At 33.7% G+C, this 25,282-nt stretch overlaps 1 protein-coding gene and 1 long non-coding RNA gene across 2 annotated transcripts in view; one reads left to right on the plus strand and one right to left on the minus strand.

Annotated features, from left to right (window-relative positions):
- Positions 1 to 25,282, plus strand: part of LOC125057864 — a 75,532-nt gene that overhangs the window by 47,961 nt on the left and 2,289 nt on the right. Inside the window, exons 3-5 of the mRNA XM_047661787.1 lie at positions 6,122 to 6,239; positions 17,134 to 17,303; positions 19,381 to 19,452. Coding sequence (XP_047517743.1) covers positions 6,122 to 6,239; positions 17,134 to 17,303; positions 19,381 to 19,452 — 360 coding nt within the window. The remainder of the gene's footprint in view (positions 1 to 6,121; positions 6,240 to 17,133; positions 17,304 to 19,380; positions 19,453 to 25,282) is intronic.
- On the minus strand, positions 7,036 to 7,327 carry LOC125057865. The gene is made up of 2 exons (XR_007118274.1): positions 7,243 to 7,327; positions 7,036 to 7,212 (listed from the first exon to the last, which is right to left on the minus strand). It is a non-coding gene; the product is annotated as an uncharacterized LOC125057865 (long non-coding RNA).

Raw genomic sequence — 25,282 nt, forward strand, 5'->3', positions numbered from 1 at the left:
TATTATGAAATTGAGAACATGGATACTATTATAATCCAATATATTTAAATAAAAATATAATTCAAATCGTTCTAAATGATAAAAATCGTATATACGATTCATTGACGTTTGTACGATTTTAAATAAATCGTAATCTTAAATCGACAAAATCGTCACACAACAACCATGCAAAAATGCAGATTCAAAATATACGTGAGGTTGTTATGAAAGACTTATAGAGTGGAGAATGATTTGTAATCTGTGAAACTTAATTAAATACATAACTTAAACATTCTTTGAATATAATTGTTTACAAATTAGATTCGTTTTTGTAGCGGTAATTTAATTATAATATCTTTTCGTAAATGTTAAGTACCTTTAACTGTTAACATAACAATATAAGTTAACCATTTAAAGGTAACCATCATCAAATGAAATAGTCAATACAAGTCAGGTAAAATATATTTTAAAACTTTGGAACTTACCAAAAACCTTCCACCATTTTAATATTTTTTTCGATTCTCACACCTTGTCTCTGGTTTGAAAGTACGCCATCTTTGTTTACCTTTTAAATCAATTCAGAATAAATTGACTGTAGAGATGCTGTTGGCCGATAAAAACGGAACGCGCCATTGTTTCATCTTTTGTTTCACATTCTCTTTCCCCGGATATGGTAATCCTAGTTATTCCTAGAAATAACGTTAAATTTTGAGATGCAAAACATTATACTGTTTCATTCAAATTAAATCAATAAAACTTGACTAAAATAATATGTTCCGTAGTTTTGCAGAGGTCGAATTTCATATTTCGTCCATACCTCGTAAAACGTCCCTTTTCATTGCGTATACCTACCTACCGTACTTTGGTATAAGCTATAAGCTTAAGGTAAAATTTTAGTATGTTTATTAATAGAAAATATACCCAGCTCTAGAACCCTTAAACGTCAGTATCTCTGTGTTAAATAAATTTAATACATGTGTTTAAAATATTAATTTATAATTAAATAGCTGATCATCTGTGCCCGTATACGTGTTCAAATTCGTATAACATTTCGCCCGACCTCGCCACGATTTTTTTTTACAAACAATTGTTTATTGCGTACAAAGAAAACTCTATTAATGATTGTCGACAAGAGATTCGCTACCACCAACACCAATACGTCTCTCTATTTAATAATAGGTATAAAACTCCTATGATTATGGTGCGACAATGGGTATTTTAAAATATATTTTTTTGCTTTATAAAATACATGTACAATAGATCCATATGAAAAGTTCAGGAGTTCAGGTTGTGGCCGCAGAACACAAAGAAATGGAAATAACAATATCTAACGTCGACAAAAAGAAATAAACAAAATTAACACCTATTTGATATGTAATTTTATTATGTTACTAGCTAACGCGGCAAACGTTTGTTTTGCCATATTTATTATTTTTAGGATATTTTTAGTTCAATAAAAATAACTGTCTACAATAATAAAAAAGGGAATGATCGTAGAGCGGTAAAAATTAGGGGTTGTATGTATTTTTGTATGCTGTATCATAAAAAATGAAAACAAAAAAAAAATCTAAAAAAATTATAATATTTTTTTTGGAGTGGACAGTGGACACCCCCTTATCCCTTAGGTTTGAAAAATAGATAGTAGCCGATTGTCAGACTTACTGAATATGAATATAAAATTTCATACGAATCGGTCGAATCGTTTCGGAGGAGCATGGGAAACGAACATTGTGACACGAGAATTTTATTTATTACTCTTGGATATAACAGTATGGAATTTAATGTGGCGTTATTATTATTATTTTTTTCATTTAAAGCCTTTTAAAGTAAAGTGTTTGTAACTTAGGCCACAACCTTATGTTTTTGTAAAGCTAAGCAAGTTTTATACGAACCAGCATCTGGTATCCGAATCTTTTTATATCTATACTTGTATGGGCTCACGGAAGGAAACGGCGAATGCCATATGCGGTTAATAGTCGGGACAAAATTGTTAAAATGTTTTCACACAATGAAATGGGAATAAAGGATTTATTTATTTTCGTAAATTCGGCCTTTCAGATGATGATTTTCTCGCTTTCATACACTTACAATATACGCTCGAATAGATACTACAATCATATTGAATATTATCTTTGGCTTACGTGAGTTCCTCTTCTCCTTCTGGTGACACTTTATTGTTAAAGGTTAGCTGATATTAACTTGAACTACTGGGTATCTTGCGTTATCTTAGAAGCTTGGCGGATGTGATACCGCGGCCGGTCCTTCACACATTTAAATGAAACTTAAATGAATATATTAAAGTTAAAGAATATTACATTTTTACTTAACATCAGGTGAGCCTCCTGCCCGTTTGCCCCCCATCCTATAAAAAAAAAATTAAAAAAAAATCTGACTCGAGTATGACCGTGTTGTGATTCAAGTTTACTATCAACCGAAGTAATTGACACGCTTTAAAGCTTTAAATTTAATTCTGTACAAAGAACTAAGGAACTGTGTGCTGTTATAACTATATGTAGCATAATAGAATCAACATGAATAAAGAGTATTCTCTAAATTAAACATAAGAATGAACGTAATGAATGAAGATGCATATGCTTTAAGCATTCGCGAGATTCGCTAATTTAAATTCCGGCGAACGAAAAAAACATTGTTTGCAGTGGACAAAGAATTTAGTTACGTAAATAAATAATTGTTTTAATTTATATAATGATTATTTGCATTCAAAATAATAGAAATGTTTTAGAAATTAAACCGAAAAGTTTTTCGTTTTATGTTTTTCGTCAAATATAGTTAATATGTGATATAATGAAACGAGCGTTTTTAAATTTTTTTCAATTGAGATCTGTGATTTTACCGAAGAACTAAATATTTCAATACTTTTGGCCAGCTCAATGTTAAATATTCCAAAAACTAGTTAGAAACACACATGTTAAATTCAAAAAGTTTTATTTATTTATATTTCATGAATGGAATTCGCTTGATTTAATAGAAACTTTTAAAAGTTTGCAAGCCAATATGGAAGTTACGTATAATAAATTGAATGAATTTTAATTAAACAGTCCCCGTATTCTAAACCCTTAGGACTACATAACAGTGATGTATGAAGTTTGATCATATTTTGTTTTCGCAAACAATAAGACGAGAAAACTCGTTCAAAATCAGGGCACCCCAATAAATCTGCCCTTACCATGCATAATATCGTCTATGTGTAATGTGTGCATTTTTCCACAAAACTTCGTGACAGTTTGAAAATTTACGACGCCATTTTTGTGGCAAGTTATATTATCGAAGTTGAAATGTTCTGAATATAAGCATCTAGATAGAAAATACTTTTATTGTACACGAATATGATTTTTATATATATATATATATATATATACTAGCTGACCGGGCAAACGTCGTTTTGCCATGTATTATTTCATTTGTAATAAAAAATAGGGGTTGATCGTAGAGGAGTGAAAGTTAGGGTTGTATGTATTTTTTAATGCTGTATCATAAAAAAAATAAAAACAAAAAAATATATCTAAAAATTAAAAAAAAATATTTAGGGGTAGACTACCCTTAACATTTAAGGGGATGAAAAATAGATGTTGTCCGATTCTCAGTTATATCCAATATGCACACAAAATTACATGAGAATCGGTCAAACTGTTTTGGAGGAGTTTAACCACAAACACCGCGACACGAGAATTTTATATATTAGATAATCATCATCATCATCAATGGCTATACAGCCCCTTGTGGGCATTAGCCTCCTCAATTGCACTTCGCCATCGCAATCTATCTAGTGCTTCCCTCGTCCAATTGCGAACCCCTGTTGTTTCGAGGTCCTTGACATCTCCACTACCATCTCCACGACACTCCATCCCACCAACGCAGCCTCGGTCTACCGGGTTTTCTCTTGCCACCGGGTTGTGAGTTCAGTAAGGATCTTGGGGTTCTGTCGTTCGCCATTCAGTGCACATGACCCAGCCACTTGAGCCTGTTGCACTTTATGAATTAGACGATGTTGGCGTCGTCTAGGATGTTAGTTGCTTTTCACTGTATATGTATATTATATATAATACTAGCAGACTCGGCCAAGCGCTGCTGTGGCAAAGGTTTTTATTATATTACATAGTAGTAAAGTCATGGGGATCAACATGCTTTTTTGGTGGCTATGCCATTAAATTGTAGCTTATGTGAAACGTTGGTACTTTCAATACAGCGCCATCTGTTAGAATTCTGTCAAATAATAAACAAATAATTTGCAATAAAATTACATTGCGGGTTTAAATTGAGATGTAAGCTATCCTATCTTTTAAGTTGGATCAAACTATACACGGTGTGCAAATTTGATTGATATCGGTTCGGTAGTTTAGGGAGTCCATAGCGAACAAACAACGTGACACGTAATTTATATATATTAAGATATATACACAGTAAAAAAACTTTATTAGCATAAATACCGTGTCAACATAAAATATTTTTATATAATTTGTAGTTGGTAAAAAGTTTTTGCTTTTATCTATACCGTTTCTATTATTGGTTTTAATGCTTCAGTAGCGGAATAATTCCCTTGATATTAAAATATCCCTTCCGCTTTAAATAAATTGTACGGAGAACTCCATTAAAGTGTGTATACTACGGCACTCGGTATAATTGTGAGAGCGGTTCAAAGAACTATCTCGAGAGAGTTCACAAAACGCCAAGTATAGCTTTCCGTCTAATTTGCGCGATCTTTTGCCTATTATAAATCGACAGCTTTTGTGATTTCTTCGCAGTATAGTGTATATTTCCGTATCAAGTATATATAAGAGCAAACAATTTTCAAGAAAGCTGAATTACTTCCTATTATAAATGTTCCTGATTGTTTAATACTCTTCACTTGCGATCAATAAATCGCCATTTGAACATAATTTTGTTTTGATTTGTGTTAAGTTCTCTTGTATAGCAATTGTGTGCAATCAAGAGAGAAAACCCTTGTTTCTGTCTATCTTTTGATACATGTCGTTTAACTCAGAATAAATTCTATTTCACCGGGCATTTCAGTATTTCAGATATTAATTAAAGAGTAAAGACGCCTTGATCAATTGTTACCAAAATTATCTAGTAATTTTGCTTTTCATATCTTGATGTGGTAGCCCTAAACATTCGTTACATATTAAAATATAAGCAAATAAACTCCAACAGGGACGTAGGAATATAACTTTTAAGCGTCGTTTAAAAAATACATTAAATTTAAAGCGAAATTAAGCCAAACAAGTACAATTAAAACCGAAAACAGCAAGAAAAGTTGGAAACAAACGCTAATTCGGCTTAAAAGTTAAAATAAAAATGTGCCAGACAGTTTGGCTTAAGGAAATTGTTTGGGCTATAAAAATATTGTTTAAAATTCATACATATAAACACCTTTATACACTGTCGTCCTAATTTAATATTTTAAATGCGAAATTGACGTAAATTTTTCTGATAAAAAGGTTGTAAATAAGCCCGGGTTACGGACGGGTGGCCATAAAATTCCACTAAACTTTTCTTTAATTCAATAACTATTATAGTATTATAAAAACTTAATACTAAACTACAGTTGTTACCGACTCAAAGAATAAAGCTACAACCCAAGAAAAAGAGACAAAGAGATCTGCATGTCGCTTTCATACTTACACTTCACCCAAATTGTATCAGTTAAGAAGAAATAAAAGATCGGAGATATCAATAATCGTTAAAAGAAACACTAAAAGAAGTAGAGCCGTGATGGCCTAGTGGCTTCCGCGTGCGAGTCTAATCCCTGAGGCCGTAGGTTCGATCCCCGCCTGTGCACCAATGGAATTTCTTTCTATGTGCGCATTTAACATTCACTCGAACGGTGAAGGAAAACATTGTGAGGAAATCGACATGTCTTAGACCCAAACAGTCGACGGCGTGTGTCAGGCACAGGATCACCTACTTGCCTATTAGATTGAAAAATGATCATGAAACAGATTCAGAAATGTGAGGCCCACACCTAAAAGAGGTTGTAGCGCCACTGATTCATTTTATTTTTTTAAAAGAAGTAGTTCTTTAACTAAATAAAAGATAACATTTATGTAATAGTTTAAATATTAATTTCATTTTATTCATAATAATATTTTTTCTTTTAACTTAGGTACTTTTATGTTTTCAGCGCCGGAGACGAACTTCCGGCTGGTGCAGAATAAGACTGACGATGACACAGTGAACGTCATATGTGCGGCGGACGGCGCCTTCCCCGCTCCTAACCTCACTCTTGCCACGCCTGAGAGGTAATTGAGACTTTTCTTTATCGCTTTCACGACTCTAATGACAATAAGAAGCGATTTGATTACACACGTAAGGGTGCGTACAGACTATGTAACATATTATATAACTTGTGTTTTTTAACACGTCCACATTATGTAACCTTGTTATTCAACACTATAACATAAAACAATACTGTACACATTAGAATAACAATGCAATATAACAATGTTATATAACCATTTTAAATAACAAAAGAAAAACAAAAAAACGTAGATGCTGGGTTCGTCCTAGCATACATATCAATAACATGTTATTATAACATGTTTTATAACATTCAGTGTTGTTGTTCATTCAAAACATGTTGTATAGCAATGTTGTACAGTGAAACTTGGTTAAGTGGGACCTGGATAAGTGAGAAACCTCCATAACTGGAACTCATGCTGAGGTCCCAACACTTTGGCACTAAATTACCTCTGTTAGTGGGACGAGGTAAACCTCTATATCTGGGATTTGTTCTTTCGATTTATCATCATAGTTACCTCTATAACTGAGACAGCGAGTAAATTTTATATGCATAAACCTCTGTAACTGAGATAACATTGTTTGTTTACTCATTCTTATTCTACCCACAAAAGAAGAAGACGATGAAATGAGTGCGGAAGTAAATTTAGTAAAAATTTCTAAACGCGAAGCAGTAAAAGCACTAGAAACTTTGCACAGTTATTTTGAAATGTCTTCAATTGGTGACCAAAGCATATTTGATAAAATTTATAACATCGAAAAACATCTGATGGCTGATACTTCCAAACGACAAACTAAAATGACAGATTTTTATAATTGATACATTCTGTTTCCATATTCGTACATTTTACGTGTAAAAACGTGCTTGAATATTTTTGTTGATTACATTTGTATGATTACCTTTACGTATGTACTATTTTTTTTTATTTAAACTCATTTACATACATAACACGTTATTTTATTTAATGATCGCACCTCTATGACTGAAATAACCTGTATTCTAACCTCTATTAATGGAACCCTCTGTAAATGAGACAGATATTTATTTACACCTGTATATCTGAGACACTGGGTAAGTGGAATACCTCTAGAAGTGAAACGACATTGCAGGTCCCTTGATGTCTCACTTAACCAGGTTTCACTGTATAACATGTTATGTTATATAGTCTGTACGCACCTTAACAACATACAGCAATAAGCGCCCAATATTTCGTTAGGACAAGAACATTGTTGGATAAGTACTGAAAGTGAGCCTTCGTTTTTGCGCTGTTAAAACATTTCGTCATAGTCGTAGAATAGTGACGGATCTGACAAATAGTAAACTTTACAGGGCAGCCTTTCAAAATAGTATAATCATGTTAGTTTTTGTCATAACTATTTTAATTAATATTCTGTTATTATGAAAATTGGCATACAGGCAAACAAAAGGGTTCGTTTTGAAACAAAATAAATATAATAACTTACATTATAATTTATTAAAATTAATTAGTTTTCTAGAAAAATCACATGTTTCTATCAAATCCGTCACTTTACAGATTAATTTGAAATTTAAAACACATGGAATTTTTTTTAATGTAGCCGTAATATTTAGCCAATGTAGTATCCAAATATGATAAAAAAGGGTGCGTGTACTTATGTACGCGCGTAAGAAGTTATACTTCTTTGGCATTATTAAAAATAGTTTTTGATTGCATGCAAATAATTAATTACAATTAAATAATCAAAGACTGGAAAAGGAGTCATTATAGTCAATAAAGTTCAGTTTACATTTAAAAAATTAAATAAATAAATAATTATTATTATTCTCTTACATTAAGTGTAACATAAATTCTATTATTATTCGAATGTTGTTTTTAAATTATGTCCAATGCCGTAGCATCTTCCGTGGGCGACTTCATTCTGTTAATTTTGTGTCACGGTGCGCGCGCATCCAAAAATTTCACTCTCATAAATTTTTCATAACGCGCCTAAAGAAGTATAACTTCAAAAAGTGGATTTTTAATTTTTTCAAATCCGACATTGTTCGACTATCATGAAGATTTAACATGCTTATAATATCAATTATCATAATAACTTTCCATTAGTGTGCTGATAATGCAAGGTGAACGGGAATCCATACGTTAAGCTATTACATATGGTCAAGGGTAATCTGATTACAGGTATTGTGAAGCGATTAGCCAGTGATTACAATCCTAAGAGGCTTGGACTAAACGATTACTATATTATAAAACGCTTTTATGAGATAAAATCAATTCTTTATGTACGTAATCCTACAGCTATCATAAATTATATATATAACAAAATATATTATACTAAAGATATATCCGCAGATGGAATACATCTAATACAATACTTGGCGATTAAAAAGAGTGGCGGAAAGTTTCTTGCCAGTTCTTCTTACCAACTCTACGCCCTTGACTTGCGAACTGGTAGTAAATGTAAATTTACGATTAATTTAACTTGACGATTCAAAAGTGTACTTGGTTACCCACTTGAATAAAGATATTTTGAGTTTGAGTTGAGTTTAAAATTATATAAAATTGTCGTGTCACAATGTTCGTTCCCATACTCCTCCGAAACGGCTCGACTGATTCTTATGAAATTTTATGCATATTCAGTAAGTCTCAGTATTGGCTACTATCTATCTTTCAAACCCCTAAGAGATAAGGGGTGTCCCAAAAAATAAAAAATATCCATCCCTATTTTTTTATTTGTTATTTAAGAACTTATACGTATTACTTGAACTCTGAGGTTTACATAGAGAACAATCACAGAAATATCTAAAAAGTTTTCATTCAGGAAAACCGAACAGTCTCTGGGGTAGCATAGCAAAATGTTCCATGTTTGTATGTACTAAAAAGGTAGGCTAGGCATTAAGGAGTTCGAAGTTCGCGAGGGCAGCTAGTTATATATAAAAAGGAACAAACATTTACTAAGTAATACCTAATTCGGCTGTGTTGTAGGTATGATGATGTGAAAGTGTATGTACGCTATGGACATTTTAAATACTCTATAACTTGTCTAGAATTCAATCAAATATCTCTCATCGTTAAGTCCTTCGTAAGAAACGTTTTCGTTCAACAATTTTCCTCTGACTTTGGAAATTCGACTACCACAAAAAGGCTTTTATTTATTCAGTTAATATTAATACGTGGCTTCATTTGTAGAAGAATTTTCCGGAGCCCCCTACAACCTCAAAAACTTATCATCTTTATTAGTATAGATTAAGATCAACATTTTTATTGGGACCTAGGTATATAACTTATAGATTAAACGTATGGTGAAAATAACCCCGTTCTTACATGAAATCGTGACATGCTTAGAAAACTGGTCTAAGGTAAAGCTAAGATAGGAGATTACCGTAATAGTCGGATTGTCTCACCCCTTTAGCAAAAAGATATTGCATTAATGGTAGCCGCAGTGCGCAATGCGGTACGGTCAAACACACAATATTTTATATATTCATAGCAATTTGTGTAAGGTAGAATCTATTTCTGTGTCTTTGGGATTACTTTTTACATACAAAAGAATTTTTTTCTGCGAAAATAAAACCATTGACTTTTCGCTCAAGTGCTATTCTGATAGAGTGAAATTTGAACACTTCTGGGATACAATTATGTACTGGATATTCAAGGCTGTGTTAAAAAACAAAGAGAAATATGTATAGAGCTTTATATAATTATACTAGCTGATTCGGCAAACGTCGTTTTGCCATGTTTATATCATTTATAATAAAAAATAGGGGTTGATCGTAGAGGTGTGAAAATTAGGGGTTGTATGTATTTTTTAATGCTGTATCATAAAAAATATTTTTTTTAATTTAAAAATAAAAAATAATAATTTAGGGGTGGACTACCCTTAACATTTAGGGGGATGAAAAATAGATTCTGTCTGATTCTCAGACATACCCAATATGCATACAAAATTTCATGAGAATCGGTCAAGCCGTTTCGGAGGAGTTAAACTACAAACACCGCGACACGAGAATTTTATATATTAGATTTCAATGTATAATATCTAATGACGTTAATATCTAGGTAATAAGATGTGATGTAAACAAAAACATTTAAAGAATACACCACCTATTCGAAATGTGTTTATTTCTCGTTGCCTCAAATGGGTAAAGACAAGCTTTTAAATTTCTTGTCTAATCACCCTGAAACTTTGTCCTAACCCATAAGACTATGGGCAGGCCTCTTGATGTAACACATAGTAGTGGAGTAAAGTATCAGACTTCATACTCTTTAAATATATAATACTTAGATATTATGAAATAAATAAATCAGTGGCTACAGCATTAATAGGTCTGGTCCTCAGATTTCTGTATCTGTTTCATGATCATTTGTCCATGTAATAGGTGAGCCTGCTGTGGCCGACACAGGCCGTCGACTTTTTGGGTCTTAGGCTGTAATGTGGTGTAAAGGTGCACAGCCGGGGATCGAACCTACGACCGCAGGGGTGTGAGTCGCACGCTGAAGCCACTTAGATATTACTCGTATAAAAAATAAATCAGTGGCGCTACAACCTCTTTAGGTCTGGGCCTCAGATTTCTGAATCTGTTTCATGATCATTTTTCAATCTAATGGGCAAGTAGGTGATCAGCCTCCAATGCCTGACACACGCCGTTGACTTTTTGGGTCTAAGACATGTCGGTTTCCTCACGATGTTTTCCTTCACCGTTCGAGCGAATGGTAAATGTGCACATAGAAAGAAAGTCCATTGGTGCACAGCCGGGGATCGAACTTATGACCTCAGGGATGAGAGTCGCACGCTGGAGCCACTAGGGCAACACTGCTCATATACTCGTATTCCTAGTCTAATATTCAGCGTATTCCAATAAACGTGCGTCGCCGAGGACCTCATTATCCTTATTAAAATAGCATGGCTAAGTAATCTATCTATTCCGATAGGTGATACACACATTCCATCCTGCGGTATGCTTTGCTCTTGCCATAATTTGCCAATATTATGCCAGATAATGTAAATCCTGTACGTTGTACGTTCCAGATAAGGGTTCTCATGTAAGTTTGTAGGTCAGCTTGTATGTTAATTGCAATTTCGTACGAAAATACCATTAACTTAAGAGAGACATGATCTCTTATATGCCTTTAAAGAAAATCATCAAGGTAATATTTACTACTAAAAACAATAAACAACAAAAATGATTGTGAATTAAAAAAAGGGTGCGTGTACGCGCGTAAGAAATTATACTTCTTTGGCATTATTAAAAATAGTTTTTGATTGCATGCAAATAATTAATTACAATTAAATAATCAAAGACTGGAAAAGGAGTCATTATAGTCAATTAAGTTCAGTTTACATTTGAAAAATTAAATAAATAAATACTTATTATTATTCTTTTAAGCTAAGTGTAACATAAATTCTATTATAATTCGAATGTTGTTTTTAAATTATGTCGAATGCTGTAGCATCTTCCGTGGGCAACTTCATTCTGTTAATTTTGTGTCACGGTGCGCGCGCATCGTAAAACTTCACTCTCATAAATTTTTCATAACGCGCCTAAAGAAGTATAACTTCAAAAATATAAAATAAAATTTTTGATAATTATATGGATAAAGTTTCTCTTTGTTCGTTCAGCACAGCTTTCGATCGTTTTAATCTAAACTACATCGTGGAATATTACAAGCCTGAAAACTTTATATTCAAGATTGAAACTTACAGACTTTTTAAACTACTTGAAATAGAAAATCAATTTCCCCTTGGAAAGTTTTATGTTTTCATTAAACAAAAGAATATTCTAAATCGTCTACCTTCAATATTTCTGTGTTATTTTTAATTTAATGGAGCTAAATATAAAATATAGGAACTTTTTAAATGATACCTTAAGACGTGTTCGACTTGTTTATTTAATAATTTAACAACGAAAATAATGATTAGTTTTCTTTTTGTGACCGGTAACTAACAGTGATTTTCCAATTCTGCGCGTTCGTTTAAATTTTGAATTTTATTGCCATTCCGATCGGAATGCCCCAATTTGGCTTTTAAAGCTTATAACTATTTGCATATAAATAATTTGACAGTCCATTTAGCCCGATCGCGTTTATTGGTGTGGAAAACAAACACCTGTGTTGGATTTGAAGGTTTAAATTTAGTTCACTGGCGTCACGGGCTTTGAGAATTAGGGCATATTATTATGAATTCTAGTGGATGTATTTGCTTTAATTTATAATTTACTGATAAATTAGTTAGCCTTTAACAGTATTTCACAGCTTTATATTAAGAACTCGCATATTTAACTAGTTAGTGAAGTAATTTAACTATTAGTGTTGCTGGACAAAACAAACATAAAAGTCTGTTCTCAATGGAACAGAATTTTGCATCAATTTCGTTAGTATCTTTTTATAGATATTAAATTTATTGAATATATAAGATTTTATGTAATACTTCAAAACATAGTTTTTAAATTACTTAACATATTATTGTATTCGATAATGTGTTGTGTTTCACTAATATGTTATAAACGTAAAAATAGAAGGGTTTCGTCGACGTGCCCGCTACAAACACGCAGGAAGTTAGGCATAGACATGGATATAACATTTATTACTAACGACACACACAGAAACACACAAAATAATAATAATCAAAAAAGGAAAGAAAAGTAACAAATATTTTTATATATCTGTCATTATATCTTTTATTTAATTTTTTTCTTTGACTATTGTTATTTTGTGTGTTTTTGTTTGTAATAAATTATATGTCTATGCTAAGTTGGAGCTTATGTGTTATTACCAAATTATTGTGGCAAATAAATATGTTATATGTTAATGTTATTTGTACCGATCACTACTATATTAGCGAGGTAATTATATTGTTAAATCAATTGTTCCCAAGAGAATAAATCCAATTAACGATAACTTTGAACAGTTTGTCGAGGAACATATGGACTCCCAAAGGTTCAATGTTTCAAGCCACGCTTTTGTGAATTTTATGAAGGTTAGTTGTAAAGATATTTTGCTAAACGTCTAAATACCTTTTTAAGTCAACAAGAAACTAAAAATCTTATTATTATACTTCATTGGTCTTTTCTTACTTAACAATTTAAGAATAAGTTTGAAATTCATGCTTAACTTAAAGTTTTTCCATTCCTTGCGGCCACAACCTGCGTCTTGATCGAAATGGTATTGCAGGATAATTGCTACTATTTTTTGAAGCTGTGACATTTCAATACCACGTCCGTAAGACATGTCGAACCAAGCAGAAGCCATTTAATATGAAAAATAAAACTAAAGCGAAAGTAAATTTAGTTTTAGTTCGGATTGAAGCAATATCAAGTTTAATATCAAGAAAATACTAAAAATTTAAATGCCGCAATATTTTTGAAGTTATACTTCTTTTGACGCATAAGGGAAACATTATTGGAGTACATTTTTACGATGCGCGCGCATACCGTCACAAAAAACCGACACCCAAATTTTAAAATAAATGTAAATTTCTTGAATTATGTAGAATATTTTTTTTTTGTGATATTTAAATAGATATTGCGGTTATAATAAAACTTTCAATGTATTAAATACCTTTTTTCTATTGTTAGTGTCGTTTCTTCTACAAACGCAGAGTTAAGCGAAAGATAAAAATTTTAAAAGATTTTTAACTTGTTACGCCAAAGAAGTATAACACACACATGTTTTATTTTTAAATATTCTCAGTAGTTTATAATAACAATAAATAGTAACATCTAGTGTTTCCTTTTTTAAAATGGGGGTTGTAATTTTAATAATTATACAGTCAGTGATTAATGTTGGAACAAAAGTACGTAATTAAAATAATTCTTTTCAATGGTGTCGGCTTCGCAGCATTCATACAAAAAGTTTTTGTAAAGAATATAATGTGATTCTATGCGTCAAAGGCACTGCTTAATTCTTTTGAAATACGTATGAGGCTGTAATACTGTGAACATTAATTACACATTTTCTTGTACGCTTTGTCAAGGATCGTTTTATTTAGACTTAGTCCTTTAGGTCTTAAGCGCTAAGAGCCATTTAATTAGATTAAGTTAAGTTTTAATAATACTAAAAAAATGTTTTGAAGTGAAACTTCTTTAGACGCGCATGAGGGTAAAATTTTCACGGTTGAAACGCAATAATAATAACATTAGCGTCACGAAGATGTGCAGCGTTTTTGTCGAAGAAAAGGGAGAGAGCGCTTGAGACCGATTGAGAGAGAGTGAGAAAGGGCGAACGTAGCATGAAACGAGTGAGAAAGATCGAAAGAGAAAGAAAAATAGAGCGAACGTCGCACCACGCACAATGCCATGGAGCGAGAGCTGGGAGAGAGCTATAGTGAGAAAGATTGAGAGAGAAGGTAAGGGAGATCGAGAAAAATACACGCTATTGGTTGATGTATTCGTTTAGAACTTTAGATGTCAATTCTGTCGCATAACGTCTTGTGCAGTAAACGCAGATTTTTATTTATTTATATTATCATTAGCATGTCTACAGTGTGTATAGTGTATGAGTGTGTTAATTTTCGACACTTTTAATATTTTAGTGACAATTAAATTTTTAGATTTGTATAAATATGAATAAGACTTAAAAATTAGTTTGCCAAAGAAGTTTCACTTCTGACATGTGTACTTTGTACGCACGCACTTTTATTTGTAGATCGTTGCTACTTCTCTTTAGGGTAAAGTTGACAGTTGAGACATAGCGCGATCTGACTTACATGTGCCAAAAACATATTTGATTTGGCATACAGAAGTCATACTTAGCCTCGTCCCGAACCTTAAATGATTTAAAAATCCTCAGGTTCCATAAATTTTCATGTATTATTCTCACTATACACTTAGTTTCTTGGCTTGTTCTTAATACACAAGGGGCGTTCTTGAACATACCAATAAACCTCTTAATTCATAAAAAAATCAGGAACCACTCTGTCTCTTTTCAGCACAGCGTTAACACAATTTGACAAATAGAAACAAAAGACTTCTTTAATTTGAGGAGTGAAGTATGATAGGTATTAAGAAACAAGATAAGATACGAAACACTGTCATAAGAAGGAAGGCAAAAGTCAAAAGAAAAACATACTCACTAGAATAGATAGTTTGAAGTGGAGATGGACTGGGCACATGATACGTGATAAACAAGAAAAGTGGAGCAACATCATAACTGACTGGTACCCTAGAGATGGGAAAAGGAACAGAAGAAGACAAAGCAAGAGATGGGAAGACGAATTAGAATTAACAGCAGGCTCAAAATGGAGAAGGGTTGCAAGAGACAGAGTACAATGGAAATTGTTAGAGGAGGCCTTTGCCAAGAGGCACACTGAACTTAGAGATATTTTATAACTTAAAGATAAGAGTCAACCACAAAGTCAAAGAAACAGTTCAGGATAAGAGGCTTATTATTATTATTATAATTTGAGGAGTGCAATTAAATGTGACGTGATTTTACATTAAAATTTAGGTTAAGATTATAAAGAACTAGCGGTGTACTTGGCAAGGTATCGGTGATTAAAACTAAGAGGCTATGTCACCTGGGAGACTGCCAGCGCCTCCCAAATTACTTTATTAAATGTCATTTTCATAACCCGTTTGATATATGAAATTTTCCCCGTTATGTCGGCAATAAATTTTTAAAACGGATTGCGGAATAATTACGGTTTGGATTTAAACTCGTGTTTAGAATTATAAATTTTGTCCCTGAAATTAATATGCAATTGTACACTTCTTAGCGATATAGCTTATTTTTAATATCTAATATATAAAATTCTCGTGTCACAATGTTCATACCCATACTCTTCCGAAACGGCTCGACCGATTCTTATGAAATTTTTGGAACGAAGTTCCTTATCGCGCGTTGTGAAAGGGGGCTAGACGGAAAAAATTCTTACGAAAAGTTGTCACGACACTTTTTTGCTATTTGCTATTGTAATACACCGGTTCTCGTCCGATCACCAAAGTTAAGCAACGTCGGGCGAGGTCAGTACTTGGATGGGTGACCGCCTGAGAACAACTCGTGATGTTGGCTTTTTTCTGTAGTCTGGGTGTCCCTTGACACCTCTAAAGTTTTTTTTATACATATTCAGTAAGTCTGAGAATCGGCTACTATCTATCTTTAAAACCCCTAAGGTATAAGGGGTGGCCACCCCAATTGTTTTTTTATTTTGTAGATTTTTTGTTTTTATTTTTTTATGATACAGCATAGAAAAATACATACAAACCCTGATTTATACCCCTCTACAATCAACCCCATCTTTTCATTATTGTAGATAGTTATTTTTATTGAACTAAAAAAATGTTTCCTATAAATAATGTACATGGCAAAACAAACGTTTGCCGGGTCAGCTAGAATTCGATATCGAAATAAAAAAAATACTGATATGTATTTCAAACTTCATCACTCATACTAAACAGTGCAATTATTCTTTTTAATGAAGAAGATATGTTAATTATTCGAATGCTAATATAAATCAGCTGTGTCAGTCTAATGGCTGAACCCATTCATCAGCAGTTCAGTTCATCAGCGTGCCACTGTCGTATCCTGTATACGTGTGCATTCAATAGTCGCTCGTACGGTGTAGGAAAACATCGTGACAAAACCGGCATGCCTTAACTTAAAAATCGACAGTGCGCGTCAGACACAAAGGGCTGATGATCTACTTGCTTATTAGACAGAACAAATGATTACAAAACGGTCCATGTGCATGACAATGTGCTTGAGAGCTTAGCATCGTGAAGCAATAAAAAAAAATAAAAAAATTGTTGTTGCGTTTTTGTAATTTAAACACCCGTTTATTTAACATAAATGTTAAGGTATAAGTGATATTAGACAATAAGATAATGTTTATATCATATAGTTATATTTCGATTAAGAGATGTTATTTTGTTCGTCAGTAAATATCTATGCATCAAATATAATATTGTTATAACTTTTTCAGGCACTTAGATGGCGTGTCACATCACCTAAAGCTGGTCAATGGGCGGTACTCGGCTGTGGCGACAGTGACGCTACTAGACGCTGACCTGCCTTCCGCGGCTGAGTTCATATGCACACTTAGGATACCGCAAGCCAAGTACGCAGTGCGGAAAGAGGCTATATACTATCCAGGTGAGGTCATTAATACCGTACAAGCTTATTTAACGTAGAATATCGTTCGTTAGGACTGGAGCTAATGTAGGGTTATCACATTTGACACACAAAAATTTAAACATAACCTTTTATTATATATTATACTAAATGTTACTTATTTATTTTAAGAACTGCACAATTGCTTTACGATTTACTTTCACTAATAACTATTCTAAACATAAACAATATCTGTTATAAAGATAACTGAACGTCGTCAATACTATGAATCTAAATGTCAAATGTGTTCTATTAAATTGGTCCTATCAATTTGCGTGGGGTTTGTGTAGAATTGTAAAGGGTGTGACCGTCTTCATAACCGATTAGTTAAAACACAAATACTCTGGAGATATATATGGTTTAATACGCGATATAACAATTGTTTTGACTGCATAAGCATTTATTCTATATCCTACAATCAACACTTTCAATGAAGAAACGCAGTAATATGACTTAATTTTTCACACTTATAAAGAAAACGATATACATACATATTACCTTACCTTTGACGAAAGCATGCCTTCAAAATAAGAATGGAAAAAGATGTGGAAATAACTAAATAAATCCGGACTCCAGAAAATGTTCACCGCATTTATTCCGACTAAGTCCAAACATAGATTCGCATTTTGCATTATTGAGGTAGACACAAAATGTACAGCGATTCTTATTTTAATCACAAGTTTCAAAACAAAAAAAACATAATCGTAAATTAAAAACAAATTACATAGATAAACAAATCCCGCCATTACATTTTACTGCCAAACAATTGTAACCGCAATAAAAACACAATTGCGAGTTTTTCACGAAAATGAAAATTTAAAGTCTCAGGATATCGTCGTCGGCACCGCAAAGATGTTTATTTAAAACGAGCAATTTAAGCGCTTTATAGCTCACAAGCTCCCGCCCCGGTGTTTCACTAGTATTTCGCTTTTAGACGGCATACTTGGAATTGTGGGTTTCGCTCTCAGTACTTAGAGATGTATTTATAAAGAATTAACTAATCAAGCACAAAAATCTTATAGCTTGGGATACCATATTTTGTCTTACACATTATCCTTAGATAGATAGATATGATTGCACTAATATTAATTTCATCAAAAATTCAATACAATTTGTAATATAGGTAGATGGTGTTCTCATAAACTATTATATCTGGAGATAAATTGCTTAATTTATATCTAGACTATTTCATTAATAGATAATGAAATTCATTGAGCAACAGTTCAGTATAAATTATAACAACATCTTGAATAATCTTAATTATGAACAGATATCGTCTTGTTACATTTACGTGTGAAAACGAGCAATTTAAGCGCTTTATAGGTCATTAAAGCGGAAGAAAGAAACGTGTCTCAAGGTAGGCATGAAAATAACAATTTCGGATATAAATTGTGGTAACGCTTTAAGCTTTTTATCAGCGGCAAGTTTGGCCAGCTATCTAAACGGGGAGGATGGCACATTTCCTGCAGTCCTCGAGAATAATTTTATGCTTCGTTTAAGCTATTGTTGGAAAAATTCTCTTATAGAAATGGAGGAAAACCAGCTTTTATTAATTAATGTTCTTTCTGTTGACAAGTTTTATTTGTTATGATTTCGTATTGTTTTATGGTTGTAATGTATTTAAGTTCGATATAACTATTATAAAGGTGCACAACCGATGCAAGGTAATATATGTGTCGCGGATTCGAGTCCATAATTAGCCAAATAGTTATCACTGTAGTCATCCGACATTTGGATTTTACCTTAAAATAAGTCAGCGCAGGCGTCGATCAGAGAGAAAAAAAAAGTGGCGGAGAGTTTATTGCCAGTTCTTCTCTTCAGTTCTAAGGCCTTGATTTGAGCCCCTAAATGTAAAATTAGAAGCATTTAATTTATATTTCTTTTTTGACGTTCATAAGTGTTCATTGTGTTACCTATATGAATAAATGATTTTTGGCTTTGACATTTAGAGACTACTGAACTGTCATCTAGCTTATGTGTTGTGTTATGTAATCTACACATGTATGACGTGAGCACCATACGTATTGTCTTTTTTAATTTATCAATATTTTGCCTCCAGGTCCTATCAGTACGACACCAGAGATGCCAACCGCTGCAGACATGCAGCTAGCAGCCGCTGTTGGTTCAAGAGGTAAATATTAAATATTTATCTTATAAGAAATGTCTATGCTTGACTTCTTTTGAAGGAACATTTTCCGAAAAAATCTGCTGTGTGTATGTCATGTTAATAGTTTCTTTAAGTGATTGAAATTCTTTTGTTATAACTTTTAAGACAATAACTGCCAAGTCGAGCAAAAGAGCTGTGGATAAAACGAGAAGCCTGTTACCAAGCAGGCTTTGTATAAACTCAGAGTATTCAAAATTCATTCAATTTGAACCAGTAGGTAGTTTAAGAATTATAACTAGTCAAAGTTTCTTAAAATAAATTTTATCACTCATTGACGACTCATTGGTCTAGTGGTTAGTACGAGGCATGCCTTTTAAGTTTTGTCGTTTGCAGAAAAAAACACAACTAGAAGCTTATAGTACTTTTTATTGTTTTTCGAAGTATTCACCACGTAGCTTAATACACTTTTCCATTCGCTTAAACCAGTTATTATAACATTAATTCCACTCTAAAGTGGAGGTGTTCAAAATGGCTTACTTGAAAGCGTCGACTGCTTCTTCTCCGGACTGGAACCTTTGACCACGAAGACTTTTCTTAATTTTTTGAAATGTAAAGAAATCGTTAGGGCTTAGGTCAGGACTGTATGGAGGATGGTCAAGAATTTCTACTTTTTCCTGCTTCAAATACTGAATTGTTTGACGAGCGCTGTGTGAACTTGCGTTGTCGTGGTGCAGGGTGATGCGCCGCTTTAAGTTAGATTTTCGAAGTTTGGCGATGACTAGTGGTAAAAAAACTGTTGCTATTCCACTCTGCGTTAACTGTTCTACGATCTTCAAGTGCAATAGTCGCAACATGGCCGGTTTTTCCAACGAACGTGGCCACCATCATCTTTGAAGTGCTTCGAGAACGAACGAGTTTAGTCGGCTTTGGCTCGTCTTGAAAGACCCAGATTGTAGATTGTTGTATGGAATCAGGATCGTAGGCATAGATCCAAGATTCGGCATCACTGATGATGTCGTAGACGTGATTTGACTCTCTTCGGTTGAACCTTTGCAGAGTTTTCTTACACCATCTGACGCGGGCCGCCTTGTGATCGTCGGAAAGCAGATGCGGTATCCAACGGCAAACTAGCTTTCTCACACCAAGCGTTTCATGCAAGATCTTCTGAATGGTTGTCCCTGAGATGCCTAATAGAGCCTCTATCTCTCGATACGTCACATGACAATCTTCGAGAATTAGTTGTCTCACAGCAATGATGTTTTCTTCAGTGAAGGCGGATTTTGGGCGTCCTTCGCTAGATTGGTCACTAACACTAGTATATCCACGCTGGAATTCTAAATACCAGCGTTCGACAGTCCGCAGACATGGGGCTTCATCACTGAACACAGATATTAGCTCTTCAAAACACTGAAGCCGTGTCAGGCCTCTTCTAAAGTTGTAGAAAATTATTGCACGAACATTTTCCTTAGAAAGATTCATTTTCGTACGTAACTTGACAGATTCAAATCGACGCTGTGACTAAACAATAGCATTGATCCTAATACTTTTAACTGTTTTGAGATTCAAAATGTAAACACATTCGAATATAGTACAGGTCCAAATTCAAAGTTGCCGGGAAATATGGAAACGACAGAACTTAAAAGGCATGCCTCGTACCCCTGACTGCGAATCATTGGGTCCCGGGTTCGATCCCCGGCTGAGACGAACATCGATGTGATGAGCATTTGGTGTTGTGCTTAGGTCTTGGGTGTTTAAATATGTATTTATATGTCTATCTATCTATAATATGTATGTATATCCGTTGCCTAGTACCCATAACACAAGCTTCACCAGCTTAGCATGGGACTAGGTCAATTGGTGTGAATTGTCTTTTAAAAAAAAAAAAAAAATTGATTGACTGACTGACCGATCATCAAAACTTCTAGCAGACATAGATTAACATAGGTACTTTAAAGACAAATTTGCGCGCCATTGTGAGGCAGAATATGCGATTTACTATTGTACCACATTACACATTTATGCACCATATTCTTGCAATTATTATTATTATTATAGAAGTTTCAAATTTAAAATACAATTAGTGAAACACATGAAAACACAACGTATCTCAGAAGTAATGAATAATATCTTGTTCAGTAATTTAAAACATAAAAGATATTTAATATTGATATGGTCAGTATAAGATGTTAGGTTAGCTAATTACGTAATAACTTACGACAGACGCTCCCTTAAGTAGGGACTGTATAAATTAACCGACTTGGTATTACATGGATCTCATAACTTTTTACGGTAGAAGAACTTAGATTTTTACAAGTTATACTTTTGATGTAAAAGGATTGTACACTGAGTGGAGCAATTAGCAAACGAAACAAAACAAATAGATAGAAAGTAGAATTTATAAAAAATCTATGTAAAAGTAAAAAAAAAAGTTTTTTGTATAATACGAAGATACTATAAATATATAAAACAAAGCGTTTGAATCAATATCTGACAACAAACGAACAAAATATTTAAGCAAGTGTTTAATTTCATCAATTAATTTGTTGTTTAAATCCTTAACGAGATTTTCTAAAGTATATTTTCAATTAACGGCTATCAATCTCCACTTAGGATTATAAATTGTTAGACGTTTTACGGGTTTAATTTGTATTTTGATTAATTAATTGCTATATTTAACGTTGTTGATGATTCAGGTGTCATAGAATCCATAAAGCAGCATGATCGGTCTACTCTCTCTTTACGCTTCATACGAAGGTTTGAAAGGATAATGGACATTTACATAGTACATATATGTAATTTGACTAAGACAAGAAAAGGAGATGAAATTATAATACCGAAGTTTGTTTTCACCGTATATACCAATCAGCGCGCGAGGTGCGATCCGTTTCACAATTTGACGGTTTCACTTCGATAGATTACAATCTAACTAAAAATACGTTAAAATTTAAATTTAAATAAAATAAATAATAAATTGAAATTAAAATTAAATGATAAATTTAAATTAAAATAATAAATTAAAATTAAAATTAATTACGTTAAATTGTAAATAGTTCGTTGAGGTTGACAATCTTTCGACAGTTCACAATCTCGCGAGATAGATCAGAATCTAACGGTGTTTTTTTTTTTTTTTTTTAATATATCACTTTTCTACTCCCCTGCACATCACACGTCTCGCGAAAGACGCCCCGGCTACATCTGTAATATTTTCCGTTCTTGGGGTTTTGTTTGCCGCCTTTACATATTCCACAATTTTTTCGCAGAACCGTTCCAGGCACGATCTGTGCTTTATTAACATGTCCTGTAGGCCGTTACGGTCTACAGTCATCTGCATTTGTTGCTCCAGGTCGTGCCTGGACGATGCGAAAATAGGGCAATGTAGGAGCACATGTTCTACTGTTTGTTCTTCATCGCCGCAGTCACATGCTGGGCTTGTCCTAATTTTAAACCTATGAAGGTAATGTGCAAAGGCTCCGTGCCCTGTAAGAATTTGCGCCATCTGGGGTGTGAAACGCTTCTCTTTTATTAATTTGTACGCAGTTCTAACATTTGCGATAAATAATTTTGTAGTTCCAGCTGTTTCACCCCCCAGGTAGCGTTCATTCCATACATCTAGAGTCTTTTGCCTTATCTGATGTTTTACATATGACAGGGGGTATGCGGCGTATTCAGGTTTTGACCTTAGTCTTTCCGCCGCTTCTTTTGCTAACGTGTCCGCCCTCTCGTTCCCTGGCGTACCAACGTGCGCCTTTACCCAGAAGAGGCTTATATGAGTTCCTCTTTTGCGGCACTCTTCCAGGCTCCGGCGGATCTCGGCTACCTGGGGATCGAGAGATCGTCCACTCACAATAGCATCTAATGCTGACCTAGAATCACTGTATATTTCAGCGTCACGCTTATTTTTATTTATGTGGCTAGTCGCGTTTCGTAGTGCCGTCAATTCAGCTTGAAAAACTGTGCAGTGGGGCGCCATCTTAATCATCTTGCTATTTATTTCCATTCCATCTTTCCATTCCGTCCAAGCGGCACCCACTCCTATACTTGTTTTGCTGCCGTCCGTATAGATTTGTGTGCCGCCGTGTCCTTCGATTTCTTCCGGATTGGTGAGCATCTTGTAGTCCAGTTTTGTTTGTTTCGCCGGGTGTGGGAGATCTACGTATTTCACTCTCCTCTCTAATTCTTCGCCCTCCAGTATTTCCGTGCTGAACCCCCTTCTTATCTCGTATAAGGCAGCGGCTTCTTGAATACGGAGGTCTAGTGGAAGTATCCCGGCCAGTAGGGTTGCTGCGTGTAATGATGTCGTCCTATAAGTTTTTGCTACTTTTTGGGCAAAGCCCCTTTGAAGATGATTTAGTTTTCTGCGTACACAGATTTTATTTGTCGCGGGAGCCCACACCGCGGCCGATCTAACGGTGTTTACAATTTTACGGTACACATACAAGGATAGAGCGCGCATAGATCGAAAAATTCTTTGGTGTTCAGCCACACAATCTCAGGGTCGTCCTAGCCGGCTAATAGGCTTACAAAGTAAAACACAAAATCTCGCAAATGGAGGGTTTAGACTTATTCATGAAGACTACGTTGTAAACAGGAGGTATTTAATAAATTGCGACTGAATACGGAGTCCACTCGGAGTATATACATTCGTGTCAACGCGGATTACCTATTAAAAAATAGAACAAGAATTATTTTCTCATACTCATCATCTTTCATAATTTTTGGCACTTAGTTTTATATGCTTAAATCAGATGTATGGTATTCTTTACATTTTCCAAATAGTAACTAATCTAAGCGCGTACACGAATTCGTATTTAATTCAACTCAGGACAGTTTACCGATATTTTAGAGGGATAAAGATAAATTCCTTTTGGAATCATGTCAGTTGATACGGGCGTCCCATTTACATAGCGCTAATACCCAGGACTATAGTGCGCACTGAATGCATTTCCGCTACACTGTCGGACGAATTGTGCACTGGAATCTGTCCCAATTTACTATGCTATTGTAAAATGTTATAATGTAATGGGGAGAATATTAATAACGCTTTGGTGACATGAATAGATGTTTGTAAAAAGGTTATGTAGGAATTTGCTGTTTGCTGCTTCAATTTGTTGTTATACATGGACAAGGCATCATAATTTAAATTAGTATAATATTATATTATATATAATTTAATAAGTATTCAGTAATTTAAAAACTAAAAATGTGTTCAGTCTTTATAAGTTAAATTATGCATACAATTGTTTAATTGGAGGCCCTTTTAAGTAAAAAATACTTCATTCGTAACCCTAATAGTTCTTTCTTAGCAAACTTAAGACTTAAGACGTAACAAATTTTTTGGAAGCATTTTCTTTTTACAATTATAAATTTTACTACAATTTTTTTTACAAGTTACAAATTACACATTTGTCTTAGTTATAAACCAAACAATGAGTGTGCATGCACTCATGCATGTGTGTGTGAGTGAATAAGTGAGTGTAAGGTTTTTGAGTGTGTTATTATATGTTAGGGTCTTAGTAGCATCTCCAGCTCTGCGTAAGGTTTGTTCAGCAGCCAGTCTTTTAGCTGAGCACATCAATCTGTATTTGAAAAATATTTCAAATCTTTATAAATTACCAAAACCGCGTAGGTTTCGTATATTTAGCTAGATTATTTGCGAAGTCTTCAATAAAACATTAACATGAAATAATAATAAATTATACACCTTCGTCATCGCGTTATATTGTTGAAAATCGTACAATCGTTAGTTTTTGAATTTATAATATAAAAAATTATTGCTGGTACTTCGCTAAATTTACATAATAATGTTTGGTGCGAAGGTTCTATATTAAATGTATTTATAATCTATTAATTTTGT

The sequence above is a fragment of the Pieris napi genome, chromosome 17, assembly GCF_905475465.1.
Source record: "Pieris napi chromosome 17, ilPieNapi1.2, whole genome shotgun sequence".
Lineage (NCBI taxonomy): Eukaryota > Metazoa > Arthropoda > Insecta > Lepidoptera > Pieridae > Pieris > Pieris napi.